The 26,984-nt window shown below is 42.0% G+C and overlaps 1 protein-coding gene and 1 long non-coding RNA gene across 3 annotated transcripts in view; one reads left to right on the top strand and one right to left on the bottom strand.

The window, feature by feature from the left end:
• The window catches only part of LOC149321754 (polypeptide N-acetylgalactosaminyltransferase 10), a 64,106-nt gene extending 37,692 nt beyond the window's left edge, over nucleotides 1–26,414 (top strand). The window contains exons 8-12 of the mRNA XM_089528034.1: nucleotides 13,611–13,718; nucleotides 15,047–15,268; nucleotides 17,408–17,524; nucleotides 20,603–20,752; nucleotides 23,309–26,414. Coding sequence (XP_089384160.1) covers nucleotides 13,611–13,718; nucleotides 15,047–15,268; nucleotides 17,408–17,524; nucleotides 20,603–20,752; nucleotides 23,309–23,476 — 765 coding nt within the window. The 3' untranslated portion in view covers nucleotides 23,477–26,414. The remainder of the gene's footprint in view (nucleotides 1–13,610; nucleotides 13,719–15,046; nucleotides 15,269–17,407; nucleotides 17,525–20,602; nucleotides 20,753–23,308) is intronic.
• On the bottom strand, nucleotides 815–25,986 carry LOC149321755 (uncharacterized). Of its 2 annotated transcripts, none has more exons than XR_016281512.1 (3): nucleotides 25,797–25,986; nucleotides 23,258–23,349; nucleotides 815–928 (listed from the first exon to the last, which is right to left on the bottom strand). It is a non-coding gene; the product is annotated as an uncharacterized LOC149321755 (long non-coding RNA). The 2 variants fall into 2 exon arrangements; XR_016281510.1 differs by lacking the exon at nucleotides 25,797–25,986 and adding an exon at nucleotides 24,609–24,698.
• Nucleotides 26,415–26,984: the final 570 nt, after the last annotated feature.

Here is a 26,984-nt window from a genome sequence, read left to right as displayed (position 1 = left end):
ACAATCATTCCTTGTTTTCAATTTCCTCAGTAGTTTTCCAAATCTGAACTACTGAATGATGTTGTAAAGACCCATCAAACTATATTCATTTGGCAATTAACATGCAGCGAATGACACTTTCTTCTCATTGTTTATCTACAAAAAATGGGTAATAAAGACTTATTGGAGGTTTCTTGTTTCCCCTTTGAGATTACAGTTGGTTCCATTTATCCTTTTAACTATTGTGTGCAAAGAAAGGACATAATAATGTAATTCTCTGCAGGAGAGGGTAGAAGCAGCATTCATCTTTTCCAACTTGAATCTTTTTTTAAAAAACATAGTCTCCAAGAGTGATGACAGTGTCTCTACAAGCTCTTTGTCTTTGAAATGCTAGAGTAGACTTTTGCTGCTTGATCTAGAAGAAATAAGACTACTTCATTCATTTGCCCACTTACACACTGTTTCAGAGTTTTATTTCAGGTCAGAGATGATAATTTATGGTGGGTTAAATTGACTCTAATTAATTCCACGAAAAGTACTTTTTTCCTTGTATTGTGTGACAAAAAATGACATTTAACTGAAAGAGTGTATTTTCAGAGGTTAAGATAAATAGATGCATTCATGTGTGGCTGATGGATTTCATTACTCTGATGAAATTATAAGAATAAAAGATTTGTTCATAGCAACAAGAAGAAATCACCAGAATTTTTAAAGCTAGGACATTTCAGTCAGTATTATAGCTCCATCTGTTTATTTAAAAGATTCTGAGAATCCTGTCTCTGAAAAAACACAAAGAATTGACCTAGGGCATCTTCCAAATAAATGTTCTCCATACTTTACACACCAGATTTTCAACCCATTTTTAATCAGATTTTCTCCTTTATTAATTTGTCCCAGATAACATTACTGTTGGGAATTGGTTTGGCAGCAGCATCAGTTTGGTGTAGTTCTAGGAGAGAACAAAAAGCAGTGTTTTAATGGGTGACATTCATTTCCACATTATATATTACATGTGTGCTTGACCATTGCCCTTTCTGGCTGTACATGGTGGGATTGGTGTAAGTGGATGAAGGGAGCAATACATATATATTAGTGACAGGGTAGGGTTTCAGTATGCCTGAAAAGTGCAGTGCTGAAAAAGCCCAAACAAGACGAGTTGATAAAGGTGCTGCTAAGGAAAACTCTGTCTTACATACTCACCAACCTAGTATTTTGGGGTTTGCAACAGGGCCTGCACTAAAGATCTTAAAATTTGGGCAGGCCTGCACACGGAGAGGTGGTCTTTCAGATGTCCTACACCCAAGCCATTTAGGGCTTTTTAAGTCAAAAGGCACCAGATCATATCTGATCTTGAAAGCTAACCCAGGTCAGCCCTTCTTAGTACTTGAATGGGAGACTGCCAATGAATACAAGGTGCTATAGAGAAAGGAACTGGCAAAACAACCTCTGAGTATTCCTTGCCTAAGAAAACCCTATGACATTATTGAGTTTCCCTAAGTTGACAGGCAATTTGAAGGCATACACACAGACACACACAAGCGTCAAAAGCAGAATGTTTAATTGAGTTTGAAAATAAACTGGAGCCAGTGCAGTTGGTTTAGAACAAAAGATATATGGTACTTAAAACACATAGCAGATAAAAAGGCTGGATACTAGAGTTATAGAATGATAGAGCTGGAAGAATCATAGAGCTGGAAGAAACCACAAGGACCATCCAGTCCCCCCTGCCATGCAAGACCTCACAATCAAAGCGTCCCTGACAGATAGCCATGAGCTGTATCTTCAAAACACTTTTCAAGGGCAGCCCATGCAGACCTGTTCTTATTTGTCATGAGCTGGCTTTGACTTATGACAAGTTGAGGTCTATAAGTCTACAAGACAAATCTATAAATTAGAAATGTCCAAGAGCCCTTGTCATAAAGAGCTCTGCTCAGATCTTTCAGATTTGTGGTAGTGGCTTCTATCCATAATGTCAGGGGTCGGCAACCCCCGGCCCGCGGGCCACATCCGGCCCGGCGAGGCGGCAGGACCGGCCCCAGCACGGTCCTGCCGCCGCCGCCGCAGCACCAATTCCCTGGTTGGGGCCCAGATTTGCCTTGGCTGCATGCTGGGCGGCGCTCCTCCTCCGCGCGCTCCCGCAGCAGCCACCCACCTCCTCCTCCCCCACCTCCTTTTTTTGGGGCGCTGCGCAGCTGCGCAGTCCGCCCTCTTCCCCCTCCTCCGCGGCCCACCTACCTCCTCCTCCTCCTCTGCGCTGGGCCACGGGTACTTCCACTGGCCCTGAGCGCGCCCTTACAGGGCCACGCGCAGGGCTAATGAGGAGGACTTCCTCCTCCTGAGTCTGGGGCTGAACAGCCTGCCCCTTCTCCATGCCGGAGCCTGTGAGAGCTGGCAGGGGGCGGGGCTGTTCCAGCCCCAGTCTGCCCCCATTGGCCAGCCAGGCTCCGGAGGAGGAGCTCCTCCTCTGTTGAGCCGGGCTGCAGCCAGAGGGCAAAGGAAAGGGCCATTTCCTTTGCCCTTTTTTGGCGCCAGGGAGGAGGAGGATGAAGAGCAGGAGGAGGAGGAGGATGAAGAGGAGGAGGTGGGTGCCCATTTACAGTATTTATTTTGGTTAAGTGTGCTGATTTTAAAGTCCATTTTTCCAGTATTTATTTTAATTAAGTGTGTTTTTAAACTGCATTTTTTACAGTATTTATTTTAATTAAGTGTGTTTTAAACTGCATTTTTACAGTATTTATTTTAATTAAGTGTGTTTTTAAAGTCTATTTTTTCCAGTATTTATTTTAATTAAGTGTGTTTTTAAGTCCATTTTTTCCAGTATTTATTTTAATTTATTTATTTATTTATTTATTTATTTATTTATTTTAATTAAGTGTGTTTTTAAACTGCATTTTTACAGTATTCTGCTTTAACAATGATAGAGGTGATGATGATGATGATGATGATGATGATGATGATGATGATGATATCAGTCAGTTTCTGAGACATGCACTCTTTCTGAACGTGAGACAGTGTGACTTTCCAAAGTGCATTTCTGTGTATTTTCGGTGCGTTTAATGCTAAAAGGTCTGCTTTAACAATAATAGTGGTGATGATGATGATGATAATGATGATATCAGTCAGTTTCTGAGACATGCACTCTTTTTGAAGGTGAGACAGTGTGACTTTCCATAGTGCATTTCTGTGTATTTTCGGTGCTTTTAATGCTAAAAGGTCTGCTTTAACAATGATAGTGGTTTCGGCTGTCCCCTTTGGCTGAAAGGGCCCCTTGGAGCCCGTTCGGCCGAAGGAAGGGGCCGAGGAGGAGAGGGCAGGCACACGCCTCCTCCTCCCCACGGGGCTTTGGCAGCCCTGAGGTGTCCTTCAGAGGACACCTCAGGCCTGGCAAAGCCCCGAGGAAAGGAGCAGGGGCCGTGCGCCTGTTGCTCCTGCCCCTCATGGGCCCTTAGTGGTTCTCAGCTGTCTGTGAGAGGCAGCTGGGGGCCAAGGAAGGGCAGGAGGAGCAGGTGTGCACCTGTCATCCCCTCTCCCAATTCCCCCCCCCCCCCCCACTTCTAGCTGTCTCTCAGACAGCTGGAGGTCGGGAAAGGGAGCAGAGAAAGCCCCACCCCCGGAGGGTGGCAGCTCCACCTCCAGCACATAGCCCCGCCCCTGGAGGGTGGAAGCTCTCTCCCCCCCCCTGGCTTGGCCCCCCAGTTGTCTGAGGGACAGCAACCCGGCCCCCGGCTCAAAAAGGTTGCCTACCCCTGCATAATGTGGTCTTCCTTTTAAAAAAAAAATGGCTCCAAGAAGACATTTTGTTTTTGTTATGTGCCTTCAAGTCTTTTCCAATTTATAGTGATCCTAAGCTGAATCTATTATGTGGTTTTCCTGGCAAGATTGTTCACAAAGGTTTGCCTTTGGTTTCCTCTGAAGCTGATGCTGCGGCTGCATCCACACTGCAGAAAAATGCAGTTTGGCACCACTTTAACTGTCATGGCTCAGTGCCATGGAATTCTGGGGTTTGTAGTTTGGTGGGGCTCCAGAGCTCTCTGACAGGGAAGGCTAAATATCTCACAGAATTACAAATCCAAGAATTCCATAGAAATGAGCATTGGCAGTTAAAGTGGTGTCAAACTGCATTATTTCTGCAGTGCAGGTGCAGCCTGAGAGAGTATGACTTACTCAAAGTTACCCAGTGGGTTTCCTTGGCCAAGTGAGGATTCAAACTCTGATCTCCAATCATAGTACAGTGCTCAAGCCATTACACCACACTGACTCTCAAAGCCATTACTATAAACTGAGAGGTAATAAAGGCATTGCCTTTTTTCCATGACTGCCTCTTTTGCTCTTGAGTCTTTAATGAGGGACTTCATTTATTTGGGCTTCTAAAAGATATTTGTCAATATCTGTTGGCTCACCCCCTCTGTTCACACAATTAATACACTAAACTACACTACACCAGAATTCCTTTTACATGAGCTTATTTTTTAATAAGGCCTCCCTTCTATATGCTTGATAACTTTGTCTTCCATAATTGTATTACTTTATCCAGAACAGATGGTAAACTTACCAGATGGCACTTTCCAAGATACCACCTTGGATCCTTTTTTAAACCTTGTAATTACATTGGCCATTTTCCAGTATGCTGCACAGAGGCTGGCCCAGGAAACTGTGTTAGTTTGATCTTAACGTTTAGGAAATGTTAGATCAAAATATATAATAGACAAATATCAGAAAGTCTTATTTTAGTAGGTCTTTTTCATCTTAGTCAGACATAGAGTATTTGAGAATTTGATATAGCTCTTTGTAACTGATCCTCTCTGATCTTGGAAGCTAAGCAGGATCAGCCCTGGTTAGTTATGGATAGGAAGCCACCAACAAATACAGGTGCTGTAGGTTATATTTTAGATGAAGGAACTAGCAAAACCAATTCTGAGTATTCCTTCCCTAAGAAAACCTTATGAAGTTCATTGTCGCCATAAGTCAACTGGTGACTTGACAGCATGTACACACAGACATGTGCATTCACTTGAAATGTTTTAGAAGCAATACTGTGTTTGCAGTCCTGTTTGAATCTTTTGGGAATGGGGAGCTTTGTTTCCTGAATGGAGAGAATGTGTAGAAGATCTCATATCTGTTTCTCCATCCCAGTCATTCCTCTAAGCAGTGGTTTCATCAATTTAAAAAACAGGAAATTTGCAGCATCCCAACTTGATTTACTGTAACTCAGGGGTGTCATTAGGAGTGTGCAAAGGATTCAGACTGCATTGGGTGACACCTCAGAGGGTGGTGAACACCTGAGGTGTTTGTCCCAAGACACACACACAAGCTGTCCACCTACCAGGGTGCCTCTGCCTGCTGCCAGGCCAGGAAAGGGACGTGCCAGGAGCAGTGGTGGCCATGGACTCCTCTCTGTCATCATCTCACCTGGCCAACAGCCCTGGAAGGGGCTGCCCAGAAGCAGCAGCAGCAGCTTTCCCAGATATCTGGCACACCACTGCCAGCCCTGCCCTTCCTTCCCTTTTAGTGCCCTGCCTTATGATTTCTTCCAGGGCAGGGAGCGTAGGGCAGGGCAGTGAGTAGGAATAGAGAGCAAGATGTTCCATTGGTGTGGTGGGGGTGGGGTGCAGTGATGGCCACTGACTCCTCCCCTTTCCCTGCCACTGTTGCCTCTCTTTTCTACCAAGCCAACCTTCCTGCCAGATGGGACAGCCAGGAGGGGGAGGGTAAACACCTATCCTTGCCTGCTGCTGCTGCTTCCATCATGCTCTCCATTCCTTTATCCTCCCATGCTCTCCCATTGTTGTCTCCCCTGGTGTGCCTGCCTGCCTGCCTGCCTGCCTGCCTGCCTGCCTGCCTGCCTGCCTGCCTGCCTGCCTGGGGATCATAGAATCACAGAGATGGAAAAGACCACAAAGGATGACAACATGAGTCTCCCCTGGGGTAGTTGCCTGCCTGTATGGAGGTGACAACATGAGTTACAGCACTGGGACATCATTAACCCTAGTGACCAGGTGTCACTAGGGGAGTGTGCAAGGGATGGACCACACCAAGTGACACCCTATGTGGCAGCTGATATTTGTTGGCAGTCTCCCATCCAAGTACTAACCAAGGCTGACCCTGCTAAGGGGGAGTGGCATCACTGCTCCCCAAACAATTGCTTTTAAGCAGAAATGAGCTGTGGCATTCGCAATTTAAAATGCTGAAAAGATACTGTGAGTGGGACGAAGCTCAGTGGAAGGAGAAAGAATAAATGTAAAATAAATAAATAAATTTTTGAAAACTTTAAAAATCTTTTTAAAAACCACATCTTAACAAATTTTCATGTTTACCACATGAAACTATGCACATGTACATGTGCATTCAGGCTGGGCGTATGTTACTGTAATTTAAAGGTATAATTTTAATTTTGCTAGTTGTGTGTCACAACTATTACCATTGCATTCAGTGATATACGCGAATTACAATTTATGAGTACCTTTAGTACAGAAAACATTAGTAAGGATTCTGTATGTTGTGAAACAGGAGGAGGTCAATGTGGGTGCAGGTGACACCATGAGCTGTCACACCAGGTGACACCAATGCCTCATGATGCCACTGCTATAACTCACTGGACTTCATTTCAAATAATACTTTAAAAGATAATCGCAGCTAAAATTGGCAGTGATCAAACCGCTTTTTTAAAAGCCCTCCCTAGATCCCCTGGAGAGAAACAACTATAGACCGGTCTCCCTACTACCATTCTTGGGCAAGGTGATTGAGAGAGCAGTCGCCTTCCAACTCCAGGCTGTCTTGGATGAAACCGATTATCTGGACCCATTTCAAACTGACTTCAGGGCGGGATATGGAGTGGAGACAGCCATGGTTGCCTTAATACAGGCATCGGCAACCTACGGCCCGCGGAGACCGTCAGAGCGGCCCCAGGCCGTCCCTGCCGCCGATTGCCGCCGCCGGCGCCCTCCTTCCCCCGCCCTGTGAGAAGGCTTCGGCTTTCCGAGGGGGCGGGGGAACCTCTGGGGCCGCCGGCAAACCCACCAATCAGCGGCGTTTGCCGCCGGCGCCCTCCTTCCCCCCCCACCCTGTGAGAAGGCTTCGGGCTTCCCAGGGGGCAGGGAGAGGCTGTGGGGCCGCGGGCTTCGCAAGAGGGAGGCGGGGGTCCCCCTCGTCCTTTTCCCCAAGCCTGCGGTTGCTGCAGAGCCGCGGGCCTGGCAAGAAGGAGGCGGGGTTCCCCTTGTCCTTTCCCCCAAGCCCGCAGTTGCTCCACAGCCACGGGCCTGGGGAGAAGGAGGTGGGGGTCCCCCTCGTCCTTTTCCCCAAAGCAAGAGGCAAAGCAAGGTGGGAAATCACCCTCCTCAGGGACTTGGGTGCAAAAGGCACGCTTCTTCTTTTTTGCTGCTGCTGCTGCAGGCACCTTTTTCCCCTCTCAGAAGCTCCCGCGGGGGCGGGAGGAAGAGGAGGAAGGCAGAGAAAAAACGGGGGAGAAAGAAGGAAGGGAAACCCCTGCCTTTCCCTTCCTTCCTTGTCCTCTTTCTCCTCTGTTTTTTTCTGCTTTCCTCTTCCTCCAGCCTCCTTTACCCTTCTCTCCCCAGAGTTTGCTTCCAACTCTCTCCTTCTCTCTCTCTCTGTCTCACACAGACAAAATCTCTGGCCCCACTTTTCTTCCCCCCCCCCCTGCTTCCCCTGTTTTGAGTAAGAGTAGGAGAGAGGAGGCAGCCACGTGGTTGTTGTTGTTGTTGTTGTTGTTGTTGTTGTTGTGCGCCTCCATTTGCAAATTATGGAGACCTTGAGGCAAAACTATCATGGGGCTTTTAGGTCCAAACACGTTTTGCAGAAATAACCCACTTTGAGGCCGCTTTAACTGCCTTAGCTCAGTGCTAAGGAATCCTGGAAATTGTAGTTTATTGTGGCACCAGAGCTCTCTGCCAGAGGCTAAATGTCTCATGAAACTACAGTTCCCAGAATTCCCTAGCATTGATCCAGGGCAGTTAAAGCAAGCTCAAACTGGATTATTTCTGCTTTATGTTTTGGGCCTCAGAGGGGATTTTTTTTGCCTTTGCCACTGTCTTCTCCTGAGGCCGAGAGAGTGTGATTTTCCCAAGAGGGAACCCAGTGGAGATTCAAACTTTCGAGGGCAGAGAGGGTTGTTGTTGTCATGTGCCTTCAAGTCGTTTCAGACAATGGCATCTCTAAGGTGAACCTATCATGGAGGTTCCTTGGCAAAGTTTTTCAGAGTAGGTTTATCATGATCCCTCCTGAGGCTGAGAGAGTGTGGCTAGCCCAAGAGCACCAAGTGGGTTTCCATGGATGAGCAGGGCTTCAAACTCTGGTCTCCAGGCACACAACTCAAACCACTGAACCATGCTGCCTCTCTGTATCTTCTGTGCTTTTAAAATGCTTGTTGTTGTATGCCTGCAAGTCGTTTCCAGTTTATATGTATATATCTGTGTGTGAGTGTGTATTATATATAAATAGATGTGTTGGTGTATATATGTGTATGTGTGGGATATATATATATATGGGTGTGGATGTATGCATGTGTGTTTCTGTGTATATATGTGTGGGTGGGCATGAATGTGTGAGTGTATATATCAGTGAGTAGGTGTGGATGTGTGTATGTATGTATATATGAGACAGACTCTGCATGCTAAGTCTAAGGGGGAGCTGTAAAGGGTTGTTGTTGTTATGTAGTTGTGTGCCTCCACTCTCCTCCCCCTCCAGCTCTCTGTTGGTGGTGAGGGGGTTGTTGTTATTGTTGCTGCTGCTGCTGCTGCTGTACACCTTCAGTCTATTTCCAACCCTGGCACCAAGTTTTTGGTGAGTTTCTCCAAAGGAGGTTTGCCAGTGTCTCTCTGAGGCTGAGAGAGTGTGATTTTCCCAAGGTCTCCCAGTGGGTTTCATGGGGTTTCCTTGGAGAGAGTTATATATAAAGAGATGTGTGGGTGTATAAGTGTGTGTGTGTGGGTGGGTGGGTATAAATGTGTGTGTGTAAATAGTGGCTGGGTATATATATGTCTATGTGTGTGTATGTATGTATTTGTGTGTGTGTGTATATATATATATATTGGGGCAGACTGTGCCCCACTACGTCCAAGGGGGAGTTATAGGGTTGTTGTTGTTATATAGTTGTGTGCCTTCAAGTCCTTTCCGACCTATGTGGCAACCCTATAGTGGGGTTTTCTTGGCCATTAACTTTAGAGGAGGTTTGCCCTTGCCATCCCTTGAGGCTGAGAGAGTGTGAGCCAGTGGGTTTCCATGACCAAGCTGGGATGAGAACCCCAGTCTACAAAGTTGGTTCCTTTTTATCATCCTCTATTCTACATTGTAGAACTAATCCAGTGTGACACCAATTTTTAAGTGCTGTAGTTCCATCCTATGGAGTCCTGGGATTTGTAGTTTTACTTTGGTCTTCTCTGCAAAAGAGTGCTGGTGCCTCATAGAACTACTAATCCCAGGATTCTGTAGGATGGAGCCATGGCAGTTAAGGTGGTCTCAAACAACGTTACTTCTGCAGTGTAGTTGCAGCCTACATTAGAGCCACTGAATTGATGGAATCCTACTTGTTCATTCACTGTTCATTTAGCAATTGATTGAATGTTTTTTTTCCTTAGTTGGGAATAACCAACAGGAATTTATTTATTTGTTTGTATTTTATTTATTTTATTTGGTTTATATGTGGCTTTTCTGTCCAGGAAGCTGTCCAAAAGATGCCCGATTTTGAGCAGGATTGTGGTTGTTTCTGACTTACTGTGACCTAAGGGTTTTCTTGACAAGGCTTTATAAGTATTTTTCCTTTTTGTTATGGCATCCTCTGAGGCTGAGAGAGTGTGACTTGCCTCTATTTTTGTGTGCTTTCAAGTCTTTCCCAACTTAGGGCAACCCTGATTTTCTTCACATGAGGTTTGGGTTTGCTGAAGGCTGAGAGAGTGTGACTTGTGTGTATGGTGCCTACAAGTTGCTTCCAACTTATGGTGACCCTAAGCAGAAAATATTATGTGGTTTTCCTGGCAAATTTCATCAGGGGGATTTATTATTGCTAGTCTGAGGCTGAGAGAGTGTGCCTTGGATTTTTACCTGGAAGTCCCACCCCAGAAGGCAGAGGTCCTGCTCCCCAGAGGGCAGATGCCCCTCCCCAGAAGCCTTGCCCCCAGAGGGAGGAAGTCCCAGAGGGAGGAGGTCCCGCCCCCAGAGGGAGGAAGTCCCACCCCCAGAGGGAGGAAGTCCCGCCCCTGGCACTCAGTGCCACCCAGTGAAGAGATACCTTTGAGTTTGGGCACTCAGCTTCAAAAAGGTTCGCTATCACTGGGCTAGAATAACTCTCTATTTTCTATTTATTTATTTATTTATTTATTTGAAATTATTAAATTATTTATTTTTTTGCTTCGGCCCCCCAGTTGTCCGAGGGACAGGAACCCGGCCCCCGGCTCAAAAAGGTTGCCTACCCCTGCCTTAATAGATGACCTCCGTCTGGGCACGGACAGGGGAAGTGTGACCCTATTAGTGCTCTTGGACATCTCAGCGGCTTTCAATACCATCAACCATGGTTTCCTTCTGGAACGCCCTATGCTGGCGAAACTTCAGGAATAAACTCTTCTAGAACATGACCACATCGCCCAAAAAACACACAAAAAAACTATAATCAGTTGAAAATTTTGGGAGGCGGACGGTTTTAAATACTAGTTAAGTGTAAGGTAAGGATATTTATAGCATAAATTACATAATTTGTCCATTTAGTAGTTGGCACGCAACTGTAGTCAAAGGTTTTTATACTTTATGTTAAAGGAATGAGTTAACCTTAAACCTAGTTCCACTTTTTGTGATGTTTAGGCAGCCTGTATATTAGAAATTAGTCTTGCCATCTTTGTAAGGAAGCTTTCCTGTAGCTGTGAGGCTAATAGGAAAAACACATCCACTCCATAAAATTCAAGAGGAAAATCCTTCATACAATTGTTAGTTTGGAAGGATGAGATCAGCCTTAATTTGCCCCGAAAGCAGAGGTTTAGACTTAATCTTAGTATGTCTGATCCTTACTACGTTTTCTGTGTGTGTATTCAACCAGCACAAAAATGCCATAGTTCAATATGCTGTTTGCCCTCTTGTTGCCAGGGCTATTCCCTTATGACACACAGTCCAAATGTTCAAGCCTTCTTACCTAAAGCCATTTCTTGGAGGTTGGAAACAAAAAGAGGTACCCACAAAAATTCAATATTTCCCTATATTCTTCTGGGACTACCCTCTTTTTCCTCTTGTATTTGTATAATTAGGCATATCTGCATACCTGGCACTTTTTTGTAATGGGGAGGTCATTGCCCTGGCCTCAGAGAGGGAGAAGAGGCAGGCCCAGCTCCACCTTTGCTTTTGGATTCACAGTTGTTCAAGTCAGCCATTCAAATAGCACCATTACAGTAACCTGGATACCAATGTGAAATATCTTTGGTTGCACGTGGCCCTTGTAAAGATGTAGTACAGTTCTTACATAGCTAAGCTTCTTAAAACAACGTGGAAGACCCTCCCTCGATTCCAACTGCGATCACCGCGGCCCTGGAGGGAGGGAAGGCATGCCCAGCTCCACCATGCACCTGAGGCAGAAGAAAGGTCCTCCCTCCATTCCCATTCCATTCCCTCCTAGCCTCAGAGGAAGAGAATAAAAGCCAGTTTCTGCTGGATGTAACCCCCTACTTCACTGCCATCCCCTTTCCTTGTGTGTCATATCTTTAGATTGTAAGCCTGAGGGCAGAGAACTGTTTTTTATTGTTCTTTTTCTTGTAAAATGCCATGTACAGTGATGGTGCTTTATAAAATGAGGATGAGGCAATGGAAAGGGAGGAAGACCACATGCCAGATGGTTAAACTTGATCAGGGAGGACACAGGCTTGAGCCTGCAGGATGTGAGCAGGGAGGTTGGGGACAGGGGGTCTTGGAGATATCCCAGCCACAGGGTACCATGAGTCGAAGTCGACTTGAGAGCAGTTAATAACAACGAAGTAATAGGTGTATGATTGTATTGTGGTACAGTGAAACTGGGATGCTGCCTTCTGTACAGTAAATGAAATGGCCCTTTCCCACTTTTCCCCCCTTTTTGATTAAAGATTGCTGTCTTTCTGAAATCTGAATTCTTATCCCACTTCTTTTCATCCTCTTCATCCCTTAATTAAATCTTTGCATAGTGGTAGTTGTATGGTTTGATACTTATTGCCACAGTAATGCTGTAAGTTATTTACATACAAAGCACCACAACTAGATTACACATACACATTATAAACATATTTTCAGGGTTTGTGTGATTATGAACATATTTATTCATTAGTATTGGACAACTTATTTTGCTCCAATCAAGTATTGGCTAAAATGGTGTATAGTTAGCAGATTTCCAGAAAGAACATGGATAGTGTGTGTGTGTGTGTGTGTGTTGGCAGGGTGGGGGATACAAAATTCTCAGTTTACCCAATTGGAGAGGTGGAAACATTATCCAAAACTGTTCTCCTAGTATTGTATCCATTAATGAAAAACTGCCCACTTTACACTCAAGAGCTGATTAAAATGTTGAAGAAAAATATTGTCACCCATCAATGCCATTACACCACAGGTCATTTTTGGGTCTCTTAACAGTGATTGCAATATTTAATTTTCTGTTTGGATGGCAAGTCAAGTACAACTCAATATTGAGTTGTGTATGCTGAATAAAAACTGGTGGAGCAGAGGACCATTGGGAGTTCTGGTAGGAATCCACCAAGTATAGTCTTAATGAAGCCTTTGTTGAATGATTAGAATATTTGCTGTAAGAAAACATATCCAGACAGTCTTTTGAAGGAATTTTAGAACCAGCCTTTTTATAAATGAGCATGGTACTTTAAAACAGATTAAGTACATTATTATTGGTCAAAGCATTTAAATTCATTTTTAAGCCTACTGGAATGCATGTACTCAACAGTAGCTTTCCTTCATTTACTTAGACTGGCAGAACCTATACCCATATTTAATCTAGGTATGAAAGAAGGTTCTTATAGAATATTGGCACAGCATCAGTGTCGCTCACAGAGAGAATAAATTTCTTGGTCTCACTTGGACATTAATTAGGCTGTAATTCTGGAAAAGGCATTCAGTTAACAGATGCTAATTTTTAACGCAAAATAAATATTTTAACCTGATATGGACTGTTGCGAATAGCAAATCTACAGCACCATAATATACATCTATGCTTACTCAGCACTGGAAAGCTACATTAGTACCAGGTTTGCAAAATATTCAGTAGGGACATGGCAGTCTTAAAGTGTCTGTTTCTCAGATAGATAGCACTTTAAGAATTTATGTAGAAAATGTATTCATTTTCTAGTACACTCAGCACATTTTGTATTCTTAGAGCCACCTAAAGCAGAACTGTACGTTGCTTTTGAATCTCATGTTCCAGACTTTTTGCTGTGTGTATTCTTTCTTAATATTCAGCCTGACAATGTTTTTATGACACATGCTGACTTGGACTCTTTCGGATAGGTGCAGTCCTGAAAGCCAAGTGCAGAGGTACTGATAAAGTAAAAATGCATTTATGGTTAAAATAATCACCAAGTGTTGAAGAGTAGCTGTCTCCTTGCTTGATAAACTCTGGTTTCCATCACATTCAGAAAATTCTTGCTTGTGCTCTTTGCCACCCATAGGTATGGATGTGTGGGGGTCGCATGGAAGACATCCCTTGTTCCCGTGTAGGCCATATTTACAGAAAATATGTTCCATATAAGGTTCCAACAGGAGTCAGCTTGGCAAGGGTAAGAGCTATACTTCCTTTTATGTTCACTGAGTGCAAGGAGTGCAAAAAAGAACCCATCTTCAGCTTGTGTTAACGGCAATTACCTGTTAGCATAGCAGGCTTGATCCTGTGCTGTTCACTTTCATACCCACAATATGGATCAGTTACTGAAGTAAAGGAATCTTCCTTTGACTGCCCAGGCTTTTGAAAATGGAATGAGCCTCATTAGTAAGTCAATAAAACCTGAAAATCCCAATAAACTTATGTATAACTTAGGGCATTCACAGTAAATCTGCATTTGCACAGCCAGAGGAAAAAACTGCCAGTTTTCAGGATGATGGAAGTTCTTCCTCTTTAATAACAGTTAGTTAATATCATACATCACGTGTTTTGTGCTTCATAGTAAATTTTATATTAAGAGTTGAGTGCTTTTATTTGATGTCCAAGGTACATATTTTAAAAATGGATAGATGCTCCCTCTGGTGGAAAGAGGCAGTAACAGAAGAAAAACATATGACTAAACAGTTAATTTTCTTTCCCTCTTACTCACAGCTGAGTACCTGAATATATATCCAGCTTTAAAATTAATTTGCTATAGATGAATGCATTTTTTAATATGTCATCATATATCAACATATGCCAACCCTGAGAATGAAAGACTTCCATTTAAGTGCTAAGCTTGTTTAATCTTCGTAGGATTTGCTTGTTGTTAATTTGTATGTTGTTATTGTATTTGCATATTGTTATTCTTTGTAAAGAACAATATGCTATAAATTGGGATGCACAGACCCATATACTATCGTAGGATGAATACTTTTTCCGTTGTTCAGTTTTTGGCCCTTCATTCTGGCCACCACATCAAGCAGCTAATCATCTTTGCATATGTGGTTGGAGTTGTGTTGGGGGTTGTAGTCCCCAGCGTATGAAGAGTCACATGATTCACAACTCCTTTTGTATACATGTTACTTTTTCAACTGGTACATCTGAACTTTTTGACTGGAAATCTTGTTTTGAACTCAGCAAAATTACTTCTCTCACTCTCGTGCCTCAAGAGTAGAGTACAATAGTCCTCCATCTGCTAGGGATATTTTCCAAGACCCCCAGATAGTACTGAAGCCTGAACCACAGTTGTCCATGGGCAGCTAAAGCTGTGAAGAGCAAAACTGCAGATAAGGGTAAACTACTGTAATTTATAATAATATGGTGATTTACTTGTTACAACAAAGATGGGATTCATTAATAAGAATCTTTTTGAGGTCTCTTCTTGTATACCTAATACAGACTTTTCAGCTGATGAATATGGTTGTTTCTCCTTTGTTTCTTAAAAAAATAATGGAACCCATGTAGAACTTGAAACGTGTAGCTGAAGTATGGATGGACGAATATGCAGAGTATATTTACCAGAGGAGACCTGAATATCGACATCTGTCTGCAGGAGATGTGGCTGCTCAGAAGGAACTTCGCAGTAATCTCAACTGCAAAAGCTTCAAGTGGTTTATGAATGAAGTTGCCTGGGACTTGAGAAAATTCTACCCACCAGTAGAGCCTCCAGCAGCTGCTTGGGGAGAGGTTGGTTTATTCAAGAAATTATGCATATTAAATGAGATCAAGAAATCACATTCATCCATACTATGGCACAAACTGCAGGTTGCAGCTCTAACCACAGGATTTTTAATTGATGTGTCTGTTCCCAGAGGTAGGCAACACATTGCTATACATGTGATCTCATTTACATTGGATTTTTGAGAACTGCATGCAGGAACTGGGTTGATCTCTGTATATATGGCAGGAGATGTCACCTTGCAATATGGCATTGGCATTTTCCTTTTTCAATTTTCAGTTTTTCAGTTCCATTTTCCTTACTAACAGTCATAATGATTATTCAGCTCATAGGAAACAGATTATTTGAGTACAGGATGAAGTCCCTCTGCCTCTATACTAATAGGGGTGTCTTAGTACAAACATACATGTGTAAAAAACCACAGTGGCAAAATGCCAGTGCAGCAGGTCAGCTGAGGGGCCATTCAGACTACCTTTTGTACCAAACTGTAACCCGGATTAAAAGTGGAAAGTTCCCGTTGGCACCGGTTTAAACACATCAGGGTCTTGCACCCTAGACCCAGGGCAAATCCCCCTTAGAGCGGATTTTCTGAAAGTGGATTATTTCCTGTTTCTTTTTGGAAAACCCGTTTCTTCCCTGTTGCCGGCAAATGTCAAATTCAGGGAAGGGATTGAGGTCAGAGAGTGGTCAGTGGGTGGAACATGCCTCCCCTCTTGTTGCAAGCAGCTCTCTCTTTCTCTTTCTCTCTCTCTCTCTCTCTAATTTTTATTTTTGACATATTATGTGAATGTTTGTGCTACAGGTTGATACATATTGATAGAATGTGTATGCTTGTGCTACATTTCCCTTTCATTTGCTTGCTGCTGGCATGGCACGTCACTTTCCAAGTGGCATTTTTTAAAAATTATTTTTTGTATATGTGACAATATGTGAATGCTTGTGCTACATATATGTAGGAAACGAAGGGAAAGCAAGAGGATGCAAAAGAGGAGAGAAGGAGAGATTGCATTCTGGGATGGGAAATGAAGGGAAAGCAAGAGGATGCCAAGGGGAGGGAATCTGAAACGACCTGAAGGCACACAACCCATGCATATACACACATAAGTTGACAGAATATGTGAATGCTGCCGCCAGTTTTTATTTAAAAAGGTGGGGGGAAAGTACCCATTCTGTTGCCCAGTGGTTGTAGGATACGTCACCTTTGACAAAAGCGAAAGTGAATTTGATTGACAACAAAGGAGGCTCCATTTTAAAGCGGTACTGCAAATGTGAACTTCAGAGGGGCAAATTGCATTGATCAAGGTAAAGGGTAGTGGGAACTTCTTTCCGGGGAGATTCGGTACTGGCTCAGTGAGTCTGGACCAGATCTACCCAGAGCAAATGAGCTAGTGGGAATGGGGCCTGAGTTATACCAGGGATGTCATTTGCCACTTTCAAGGTTCTTCCAACCAACCCAAAGGGGGATGATACCCCAGACGTGTGTCTCACTGAAGTGATGACCCAAAGGGGCTGATTCCTTCTGGTGTCGGTCCTGGAATTACCTGCTGCAGGTGACATACTACCATTGGCTATCTCTACTTTATCTGCCCTTGCCACACAAAAAGGTGAAGAGTCTGGCACGGTAGAAACAGCTGCTCTTGACTGGGAATGTTTTGGTCTTGTTACCCTGAAACCTCCAAAGAAATAGAATAGAATAATAGAGTTGGAAGAGACCACAAGGGCCACCCAATCCAACCCCGTGCCATGCAGGAACTCACAGTCAAAGCATCCCTGACAGATAGCCATCCAGCCTCTGTTTAAAAACCTCCAAAGAAGGAGACTCCATCACACTCTGAGGAGTGTGTTCCACTGTCAAACAGCTCTTACTGTCAGGCTAGATGACAAAGTTTCCTCTCTCCTTTCAGTAAATAGCATTAAGCATACTGCTGGGATTTTTGTTTCTTTTCCAAGTTACCAAGAGTAGATTATTCTGGATCCCTTTTCTTGGCATTCATTTCTTCAGTATTCCTTTGTTTTAAAAACTCCACCTTGCCTCGTGTCTATATATTAACTGCCATCTACCTCTGTGGGATAGTGTTTCTGCTTCATTGGCTGTCAATTTGCCCAAAAACATGATTATAGAACTGACTGGTGTCTTAATCTTTCAGATCCATAATGTAGGAACTGGTCTTTGTGCAGATACCAAACATGGAGCTCTAGGATCACCACTTAGGGTTGAAACCTGTGTGAAAAGCAAAGGAGAAGCAGCATGGAATAATGTCCAGGTAAGGGTGTGTGTGTGTTTGGAATGAGCTAATTCTTAGGAGTCCCCAGAGGTTTTACAGAAATAAATGTTTTATCAGTATTAACAATACAAAAATCCTACGGTGGTTTCACTGCTGTAATCCTAATAAAAGGGATTTTATTAGGGTACTAGAACATCGTTTGTGTGCTTGCTTAGATGCCAAACAAATACATACTTCCATTAATGGAGCTAAATGTCTACTGTGAATGTAAGAGAGATGTATTTTATATTCTACATGGCCTTGTCAGAAAGACTGTATGTAAATAAGTATATTCTGGAATCAAATGTTACATTAATACACAGGGGACAAACAGAAATAAAGCTAATAGTAACACAATCATAACATATACGCACATGTTTGTTTCAAAGCATCTTCTGAAACTAGTGATGAAAGATCATAGCAACAGATCTGCCAGCAAATTTGGTAACCATTTGCACAAGATGGACATTTCCAATAGATGTCTGAAAGAGATGGTGTTGGTAATGACCTTTAAAGCCATACATGGCTAGGCTCCAATCTATCCACAGGATCACCTCCTTCCATACAATCCATTCCACACACTCAGGTCCTCTTGGAAGAATCTACTGCAGCCTATAAAGACCAGGTTGGTGGCGGTTACCCAGAGGACCTTTTCTCTATGGCTCCCAAATTATGGAATGGCCTGTCAGAAGAGATCCGTCATATTACCCGCTTGGACAGCTTCAAAAAAGCTGTCAATACAGATCTCTTCCAGCAGGCCTTTCCTGAATAGCAAACTTGGCCACCCATTGTATTAACCATCACACTGAATACCCTGTAACCCCGTTTCCCATCTCTGTTTATTTTAATGTATTATTTTAATGATTAAACATGTTTAATTGATGTTTTAGGGGAGGGAGGAAATAATTGGGATTATTGTTGAATTATATGGATTCTTATTTTAAGCCGCCTCGATCCTGAATGGAGAGGTGGGGTAAAAACTGAGGATGAGGATGGTGATGATGATGAAGAAACTGGCCAAACAGTTATTTCATTCTCTGATGTGTGGGATCCCCAAAATGAGAGCTTTATTTTAGCATATTGGTTGCAAGTGTTACATTTAATATAGCACTCAGAAAAACAAGTAAACATACTGTTTTTCAGAAATTGCTATATAATTATCTTCATGAGTTTAAAAAAAATGAGTTCATATCTGCAGAGTCAGATGAACTGCATTCCAGAGTATTGAAGGAACGTGCTGACATACTCATAGAACCACCTGCCATCATTTTTGAGAAATCTTGGAGAATGGGTGAGGTGTCAGAGGACTGAAGATGAGCCTGATGAGGCCTGAATAGCACATAATATAGTGGGACTATTACTTTCATTAGCCTGATGGTACACAGCTTCCGCATCAACGAAAGTAATAGTCCCACTATATTCTGTGCTGCTCAGGCCTCATCTGCAGTACTGCATTAAATTCTGGGTGCCTCATTTTAAGTAGGATATAGACAAATTGGAGTAAATTCAGAAAGGGGCAATGAGGATGATAAGAGGTATGCAACCTAAACATATGAGGAAAGGTTGAAGGAGCTGGCCATGTCCATCTTGTTGAAGAGAAGACTGAGGAGTAACATGATCACACTCATTAAATACCTCAAAGATTGCCACAAAGGGGGGGGGGTTGCAAGCTTGTTCTCTGATGCTCCAGAGGGGTAGGACCAAGGCTTGATGTTATAAGAGAGTAGAGTTTGATTGACAATTAGAAGGAACTTCTTGATCATAAGAACAGTTCAGAAATGGAACCATCTGCCTAGAGAGGTGGTTGGGTCTCATTTACTGGATGTCTTCAAAAAGAGGCTGAAGAGCTACCTGCTGGGGTTGCTCTAGCTGGAGATCCTGCATTGAATAGGGGATTCAATCTGATGGCCATCGGCCCCCTTCAAACTCTTACGATTCTATGAACAACACCTGGATAACTTTTTGTATGCTTGGATACTGGAAATGAAGGCAGTGCTGTTTTAAATCCAGTCCCTCACCCCACTCTTGCAAAGAGGTTTGTGCAATTATTACATGTTAGCTTATTTAAATTAAACATTTTATTAGTGTTAATAGAGATACCATGTAGCAATTACTTCCATCCTTAACATCCCAGATTGTTATAGCTTCTCATTAGTGAATCAGTGTGATACTAGTTTAATTTAAGAGATCTGCTTTCTGTCCTCCAAGTGAATGCATGTAATTGGTCTTATTACTGTGAAACTCTTGCTTTTTGCTTTATCTAATGCTTTTTCTTCTCTGTGTTAACTCTTTTGTCACATACAGGGATTACACCTTTTTTTCTGATGTAGGTCCTGTCTTTTCTTTCCTTCCTTAAATTATTCAGAGGGTTTATATTCCTCTCTTTTTTCTTTTACTACAGTCTTTAAGCAGCTCATGTTTGTAAACCTAGACCAGTTGAATCAAGAGTCAAATTCTTAAAACATACACCAAACTAAACAGCCAGCTTGACTCAACCAAACCTAGCATCAGAATTCTTTTCTCAGAGGGCTATTGCCATTTCTGCCTTTTTCACTGTTTCTTTGGCCACCACCTAATTAGTCATTTTTCTTCATGTCCATCTACTGCTGAACTCTGTTGGTTTCTTAATTCCATATGTGGATTAAACAGCACCTAGTGGTGTGCTGTTTGTGTATGCTTTCCAAAGACTATATACTTCTCCTGTGATGCTCTAAGGCAGTATATGAATTTGGATTCCACACATAAATCCTATGTTATTCTTTGTGGTTCTGTACATCACAATGTGGCCTGTGAACAGCTTCTTTCTGAACCGTTCTAGGAGTGAGAACTTTTGGCAGAAGGTTTTGGCCTCATCATCAGCCTCACCATGCAACGCAGTCATAGTACTGAGTTTGGGTTGAAGCTGTAATCTGTATATAACTAGTGGCAGCTTTTGAATAATGGCTTGGTTTCTTGTCTGCCTTTAGGAGTCAATAGATGTTCACACTGAGTAACTATTTGATTGGCACAAGTTGCAAACAGAAGATAGAGTTTTTTATCCTCACTACTTTTTTGAGGGTTTGATGTTTGTCCTGGCAGGTATTCACATTCAGCTGGCGAGAAGACATTCGTCCAGGTGACCCCCAGCACACAAAAAAATTCTGCTTTGATGCCATTTCCCACAACAGTCCAGTAACCCTTTATGATTGTCATGGAATGAAGGGAAATCAGTTGTGGAAGTATAGGAAGGTGAGTGTGTATGATTATTGTGGCTTCTAGAATAACATGGTAGTTACTGTAATTTTTGATCATGTGACTGCAGCAGGAAGACACTGCTTTGTTAAAGTTGTTGAGTTTTTGTATTATTTTTAATCATTAATAAACATGAATAAAGCACAAGCACATTTTTGCCAAAGATAGCAAAAGTAACTTGTTTGCCTTAAGGGTGCCATGAGAAGCTGTTCCACAGTGGACAATAAGACCTATCTTGTTAATTTTATACCACTGTTCTCCACCACAAAGGTATGGGATGATGTTTACATGTAAGGCAAAAAACCTAAAATGAGATTATGTTTCCTTGATCCAAAGGTATGAGATTTGTTTAGATGTCAAAAATATTAAAAACTAAGACATTTTAAGGCAGAGATAGGTAGATTATGTTGACAGTTAATGCAAGATACCTTTCTGTGGCATCTCAAGATCTAAGTCTGATCACCAAGTTCTGTTTTACAATGTCAGTGAATTTAAGAAATTCTTACAAACACCAGAAGATGTTGAGATGTGATTAATTTAATTAAAATTATTTACAATTTATTCAGAGCATAGTCAATACTATCAACCAAGGTATTCTTTTGGAAGGCCTAGGGGATTTGGGAATCAGAGGCACCGTTCTTCAGTGGTTACAGTCCCGTCTCTTGGTCAGATTCCAGATGGTGGTGCTTGGAGACAGCTGCTTCCAAAAAAAGGAGCTATTGTATGGCATACCACAAGGTGCCATCCTATCCCCAATGCTATTCAACATTTACATAAAACTTCTGGGAAAGATCATCTGGAGGCATGGGGCAGGGTGCTATGAGTATGCTGATGAGGACCAAATATATTTATCCATGCCTTCAAATATAGCCTCAGCTAAGGATAGTATGTCTCCTCTGAATGTATGCCTGGAGGAAGTAGTGGGCTGGATGAGGGAAAGCAAATTGAAGCTCAATCCAGATAAAACAGAGGTGTCAAGGCCCCTAACCTGGGTTTGGAGGTGTATCAACCAGTTCTAGATGGATTACACTGCCCCTGAAAAACTATGTTTGCAGCTTAAGAGGTGTTTCTGGAGCCTCTGCTCCAAATGACAGCTCAGATAAATATGATGGTCAGGAGTGCTTACTGACAGCTTTGGCTGTTACACCAGCTGCACCCCTTCTAGAGCTGTAGAACTTAAAGATGGTACTGCACACACTGGTAATCTCAAGGCTGGACTTTTGCAAGGCTGGACTTTTGAATTAGTTCAAAATGAGGTAGCCAGATTGGTTACTGGTACATCCTGGAGTGATCATATTACACCAATATTAAAATCACTCCACTGGTTGCCAGTTAGTTTTTGGGCAAGGTACAAAGTATTGGTTATTATCTTTAAAGTCCTGGTTTTAAATTGTAATTTTAAATGAAAGATTTTAAATGTGGATTGTTTTAATACATACATTTCTTCTTCATGGTCTCTGTGACTCACACAACTGGGGTATTCCTGTACCTGTGCAGAGCACCTTCAGAACCTTGTGGAATAGCTAGGCAAGATTTTTGACAGTAGCTCTGCCCATCTCCAACCCAATCCCTCAGAGTTCCCACTCATTGACCTGAGTTTCTTTTTGTCCACTGTTTTAGCAGAATCTAGGAACCTCTCTGTCTTCATTTACCTTCAGTTTTGATTCAGCTTGCTTCTCCTTTCTAAATTCTCTGCCTTGATTTACTTCTATTTTAGCACATGACTTCAGCTTTTCTTTGTGCATCCCTCTGGTTCTGTTTGATCGGTTTCTGGTAAAGACCTTGGGCTGTCTTCCATGCTTCTACTTGGCTGTCTTCCTCGTCCTTTCTAGTCTCCCAGTTGTGTAAGTCACAGAGAGCATAAAAAAGGACAGGTCGCTTACCTTTAACTGTAGTTCTTAAACTGGCCATCTATGAAGTCACACAAACCCACCCATCTTCCCCTCAGTTGTGTCCTGCATTTTGGGATTTGGGGATGCTGCTATGTGGCTTCCTTGGGAACTGAGGTAAAGGACTAGGAACACTGAGGGGTAGGGTTAGGGATGGGCAGTGCTGCCACCAAAAATCTTGCTTAACTATTCCAGAAGGTTCCAAAGGTGCTCTATACAGGCACAGGAATACTCCAGTTGTGTGACTTTACAGATTACCACTCAAAGAAGTACAATTTAAGATATGCAACCTGTCCATCTTGTTTGTTCTTTTAAATTGTTGTGTGTTTTTAACTGATGTTGTGTCCTTTAAAATTAATGTATGTTTTAACTGGTGCTGTATTTATTGATCTGTTGTTGTTCCCCACCTCGATCCATGGGGAGAGGTGGGTAAGAAATATCATCATCATCATCATCATCAAAAGCAATAAACAATGCATGTAGTCAGCATTTATTGTATAAAGAATTTACTGTATAAAATACTTTATATGAGAAATATTGCTTCCTCTATCAAAACTGCTGTTAGGGAGTAAATAATTAAATATCGTTCACCTCTAAGGTATTTTACAATTACCTTGGTGCATTCTCTGATGTTGTAAATTGATTTCTTAATTCTCATTCTCAGGACAAGACCCTTTACCATCCAGTAAGTGGCAGCTGCATGGACTGTAGTGAAAATGATAGAAAAATCTTCATGAACATGTGCAACCCTTCATCTCCTACACAGCAGTGGATATTTGAACACACAAATTCAACTGTCTTAGAAAACTTTAACAAAAACCTTGATCTTTAAAGACTGTCTGTACATATATTTATATATATATGTATTACAGCTATAGTTTTTACAGGAGAGATGACAAATTTTGTAAAAGAATAATTTTTTAAAAAAAAAATAAAGTAAAAGGGAGAATCTCAGGAGAGGGTGTGACTATCAGGCCAGTCTTTACTTTGATGATGCTGCATTGTTATCTTTTGGGTAAACAAATCTCATCTAGAAATTCTATAATCATGCTATAAATTTTGAAGCCTTATTCCACTAAGGGAGGTTAGAATTGTTTCAGAATTTTAAGTTATTTGGCTATTAAGGTTACTTTTCAAGCTAGCACTTTCCTTTCATGAGGGGATGTGTAACTATCATGAATTCTGCAACACATATTATCTAAGCCAAGCCTGTGGATTTACAATGCAGGGAAAAGTGAGAGATGTTGTGACACAACCTCAGTTTAGATGGCTAAGGACAATGCTGTCACTGCCCTTCATTTTGGTAGTACAATGCGCCCTTGGCTTACGCGGGGGATCTGTTCCAGAACCCCACCCCCACCCCGCGTAAGCCAAATATCATGTATGCTCAAGCCCCATTCAAGTGAGTGGGGCTCATGCATGTGGTGGCACGGCGGCACGCCCCACTCTATGCAGCTTTGTGCATAAGCTCAAAGCCGCGTATAATGCGGGTGCACTGTATTAAGTTGTTTGATTTGCCTTTGCAAGGCACAAAGCAGGTGATAAGTATATGTAAGTACGCTGCCTTAAATTTACTATCTGTAACTACCAGAGAAGATCCGAGGTGTGGATCTTTTCTCTCTAGATCTCCCTGTCTCTTGTTGTAGGCAACTTTCCCCATTAACATTTTATTTTTTCTTCCAGCATTACCTAAAAATGTCTGATTACTCCTTTAAAATTCCCTTTTTTCAGTCTGAATATAATTAAAGAGCAACATTTGGAATGGGGGATTTCTCCAGCTGGATCTAGACCTCCTGGGTTCCTCGCCCAACCCTCTTAGGGTCCCCAGAAGGTCACATACCCTTCCCCATTTGATAGTTTCCCATTCATTGTACAGGCTCTTTCCCATTCTAAAAGGCTCAGCTGCTGGCAGTAAGAATTTTAAAAATAAAATGTGCTGGTATTTTCGGTCTCCATCCTATTACCTTTGACCACCAGAATGTGGCGCACGAGCTTCTGTGAAACTGAATTTGAGTTGTTCAAAGGGGGAATCCCTTCCTTGTCCTAAATACTGGTGGGGGGGGGGGGGGAAGAGACTGCAAAGACAAAGAAGAAGTTTCTACTGGCAGCTGCAAGTAATCCAGCATTTCAAATGTATGCAAATTTATATAATTTTAAAATGCCTATTCTGGACTTATACTCTCATATTCTAGTGTTTTTTAGAACAGGCAGTGCCTGCCCAGAAAATTGAAAAGAACATTCTCAATGTGTTCATCAATTTGAATAAATGAAATATAGTTCCTAAATTCTGCAGTAAGTGAGGTTGTTTATTAACTAAATTAAAATATCAACATTTGCAACTTCTGTCACTAGGTATCACCTCTGTATTCATCTGTCAGAACCTCATGTTTGAGCCCCAGCCCCACCCCAAACAATACTGACTATTTAACAAATAATGACTTCTAGGTAAATAAAACATTTGAGGGATTGATAGAGGGTGAAATCATATAGACTAATCCTGTACACAAATATTCCCAATTTAGGTCCCTTTCAAAGTAGATATTTGGAGGACAAACAACACAAATTTCTTCTGTTGTGAGAAACTGGTTTCAGTTTCATACACTATTCTGTCAGCTTACTGTATAAGAAACTAAAGGAGAGGTTTTTTTACTGCTGTGACAGCCTACTGCTAGAATAATTAAACAGCTTTCAGTAAGACTGCAGTATTGAAATACAGGGCCATTTTATAGTATAACATTCCAAGGCATTTCTCAGTACAGTTATTGTTCTGTCAAATCATCAATTTGATAATGGAGATTGATCGGGACCTGATGTTCACCTATTGTAAACAGCAGCAACTTGGGGCCTTTTCACACAACATAGTTTGAGCACTATGATTCCACTTCAGTTGTGACGGCAACATCCTGTGGAATCATGGAAGGGGCATTTAGAATTCTCAGCCAGAGAGCTCCTCTGGTGTCACACCAGACTACAAATCCCAGAATTTCATAGGGATGCAGCCATAGCAGTTAAAGTGCTATAACTGTGTTGGGTGAAAGGGTCTCTATATCTGTAAATGACTGACTGTCTATTGCGTTCAGTTACATCTGAAACAAAATTTGTTCAGTTTATTTGTTCTAATACCAGTTAGGCAAATCAGTCTTCTAAATTACCTGTTTAGTTCACTGGCATCAAACACTTTGGCTCTCATATACCAACAGAACTAAGGCTAAAGTCCTGAGATTGCTCCAAGAAATTCTCAGTGATATTGGGCCAATGTTGATGAGATGCTTATGGGAAGCCTACCAGAGACAATTTCAGTATAGTATTCTTCCACTTGTGTCCCCCAGCAACATGCTGCCTCTGACCTGGAAGAAATACATAGCCTACATGACTAATGATACTTATCCTCCACGATTTTGTCTAACCCCTTTTAAAACCATACAAGCTGATGTTCATTGCCACTTCACATGTTAGCGGATTCTATAGTTTATGTGAAGCACCGCTCCCTTTTGCCTGTCCGGAATCAATGTAATTCTGTTCCATGTAGAACCAATTTGCAATGACACCCAGACATGCTTAGGGCTATGTATATAATGTTGCAGAATTCTGCAGGCTATACTACTTTGACTGAGGTGCTGTACAGATAGTGAAAAAAAATTCAAGAATGAATATAGTTCCACATGTTTCAGAACTTAGGCCTTCTTACGTTTTTTCCCATTTCAGATAACCAATTGGATAATTTAAAAAATAATTAGTGTCAAAACTTTGTAATTTTTTTCCACTTATCTATGTTACCAGTGATTGTGTGAGTTTGCTTTATTTTGCTTTATTTAGCTATTTGGATTAATTGATCAATTGCAAAAAAAAAGAGTTCAATATTTCTTATTTATGGGGATAGCTACTTAATACATTACCATTGATTGTGGTTCTCCCCCCCTCCCCCATAATTTTGGATATCTAATACTAAAAGGTATGCCCAATTAACTGGGTGAAAATCCCATTGGATAGTTGTGAGTCAATGCATATAGGATTGTTCTGTGAGAAATCATCCATCATTCCTGGCAGCTTCAGTAAAGTTGTGTCATTACATTTGCTTGATAACTAACTTTGCATTTTTCTTCAACTCAAGATGAGATTTGTTTTTAAATATATAACTAGTAGTGGACATCTTCCTGTGGCATTTAAAAAGTGGATTATTTTAAGAACTTTCCAAGTGATAAAACAGGCTGGTCAGTTATCCAGTTCTATTTCTTTTCCTTGTAACAGGTGCTCATTTGCTTCTTCCAGTTCTACCTCACTAGTCTTTCAGTGGTTATTAAATATTTTTTCTTGGTGCACTCAGAAGCTCAGTTCATGCT

Source organism: Sceloporus occidentalis, unplaced genomic scaffold, assembly GCF_023333645.1.
Source record: "Sceloporus occidentalis isolate IW3139 unplaced genomic scaffold, rSceOcc1.0.p SCAF_1, whole genome shotgun sequence".
NCBI lineage: Eukaryota > Metazoa > Chordata > Lepidosauria > Squamata > Phrynosomatidae > Sceloporus > Sceloporus occidentalis.
Note: the sequence above shows the minus strand (reverse complement) of the source record. Positions and strands in the feature narration are given on the sequence as shown.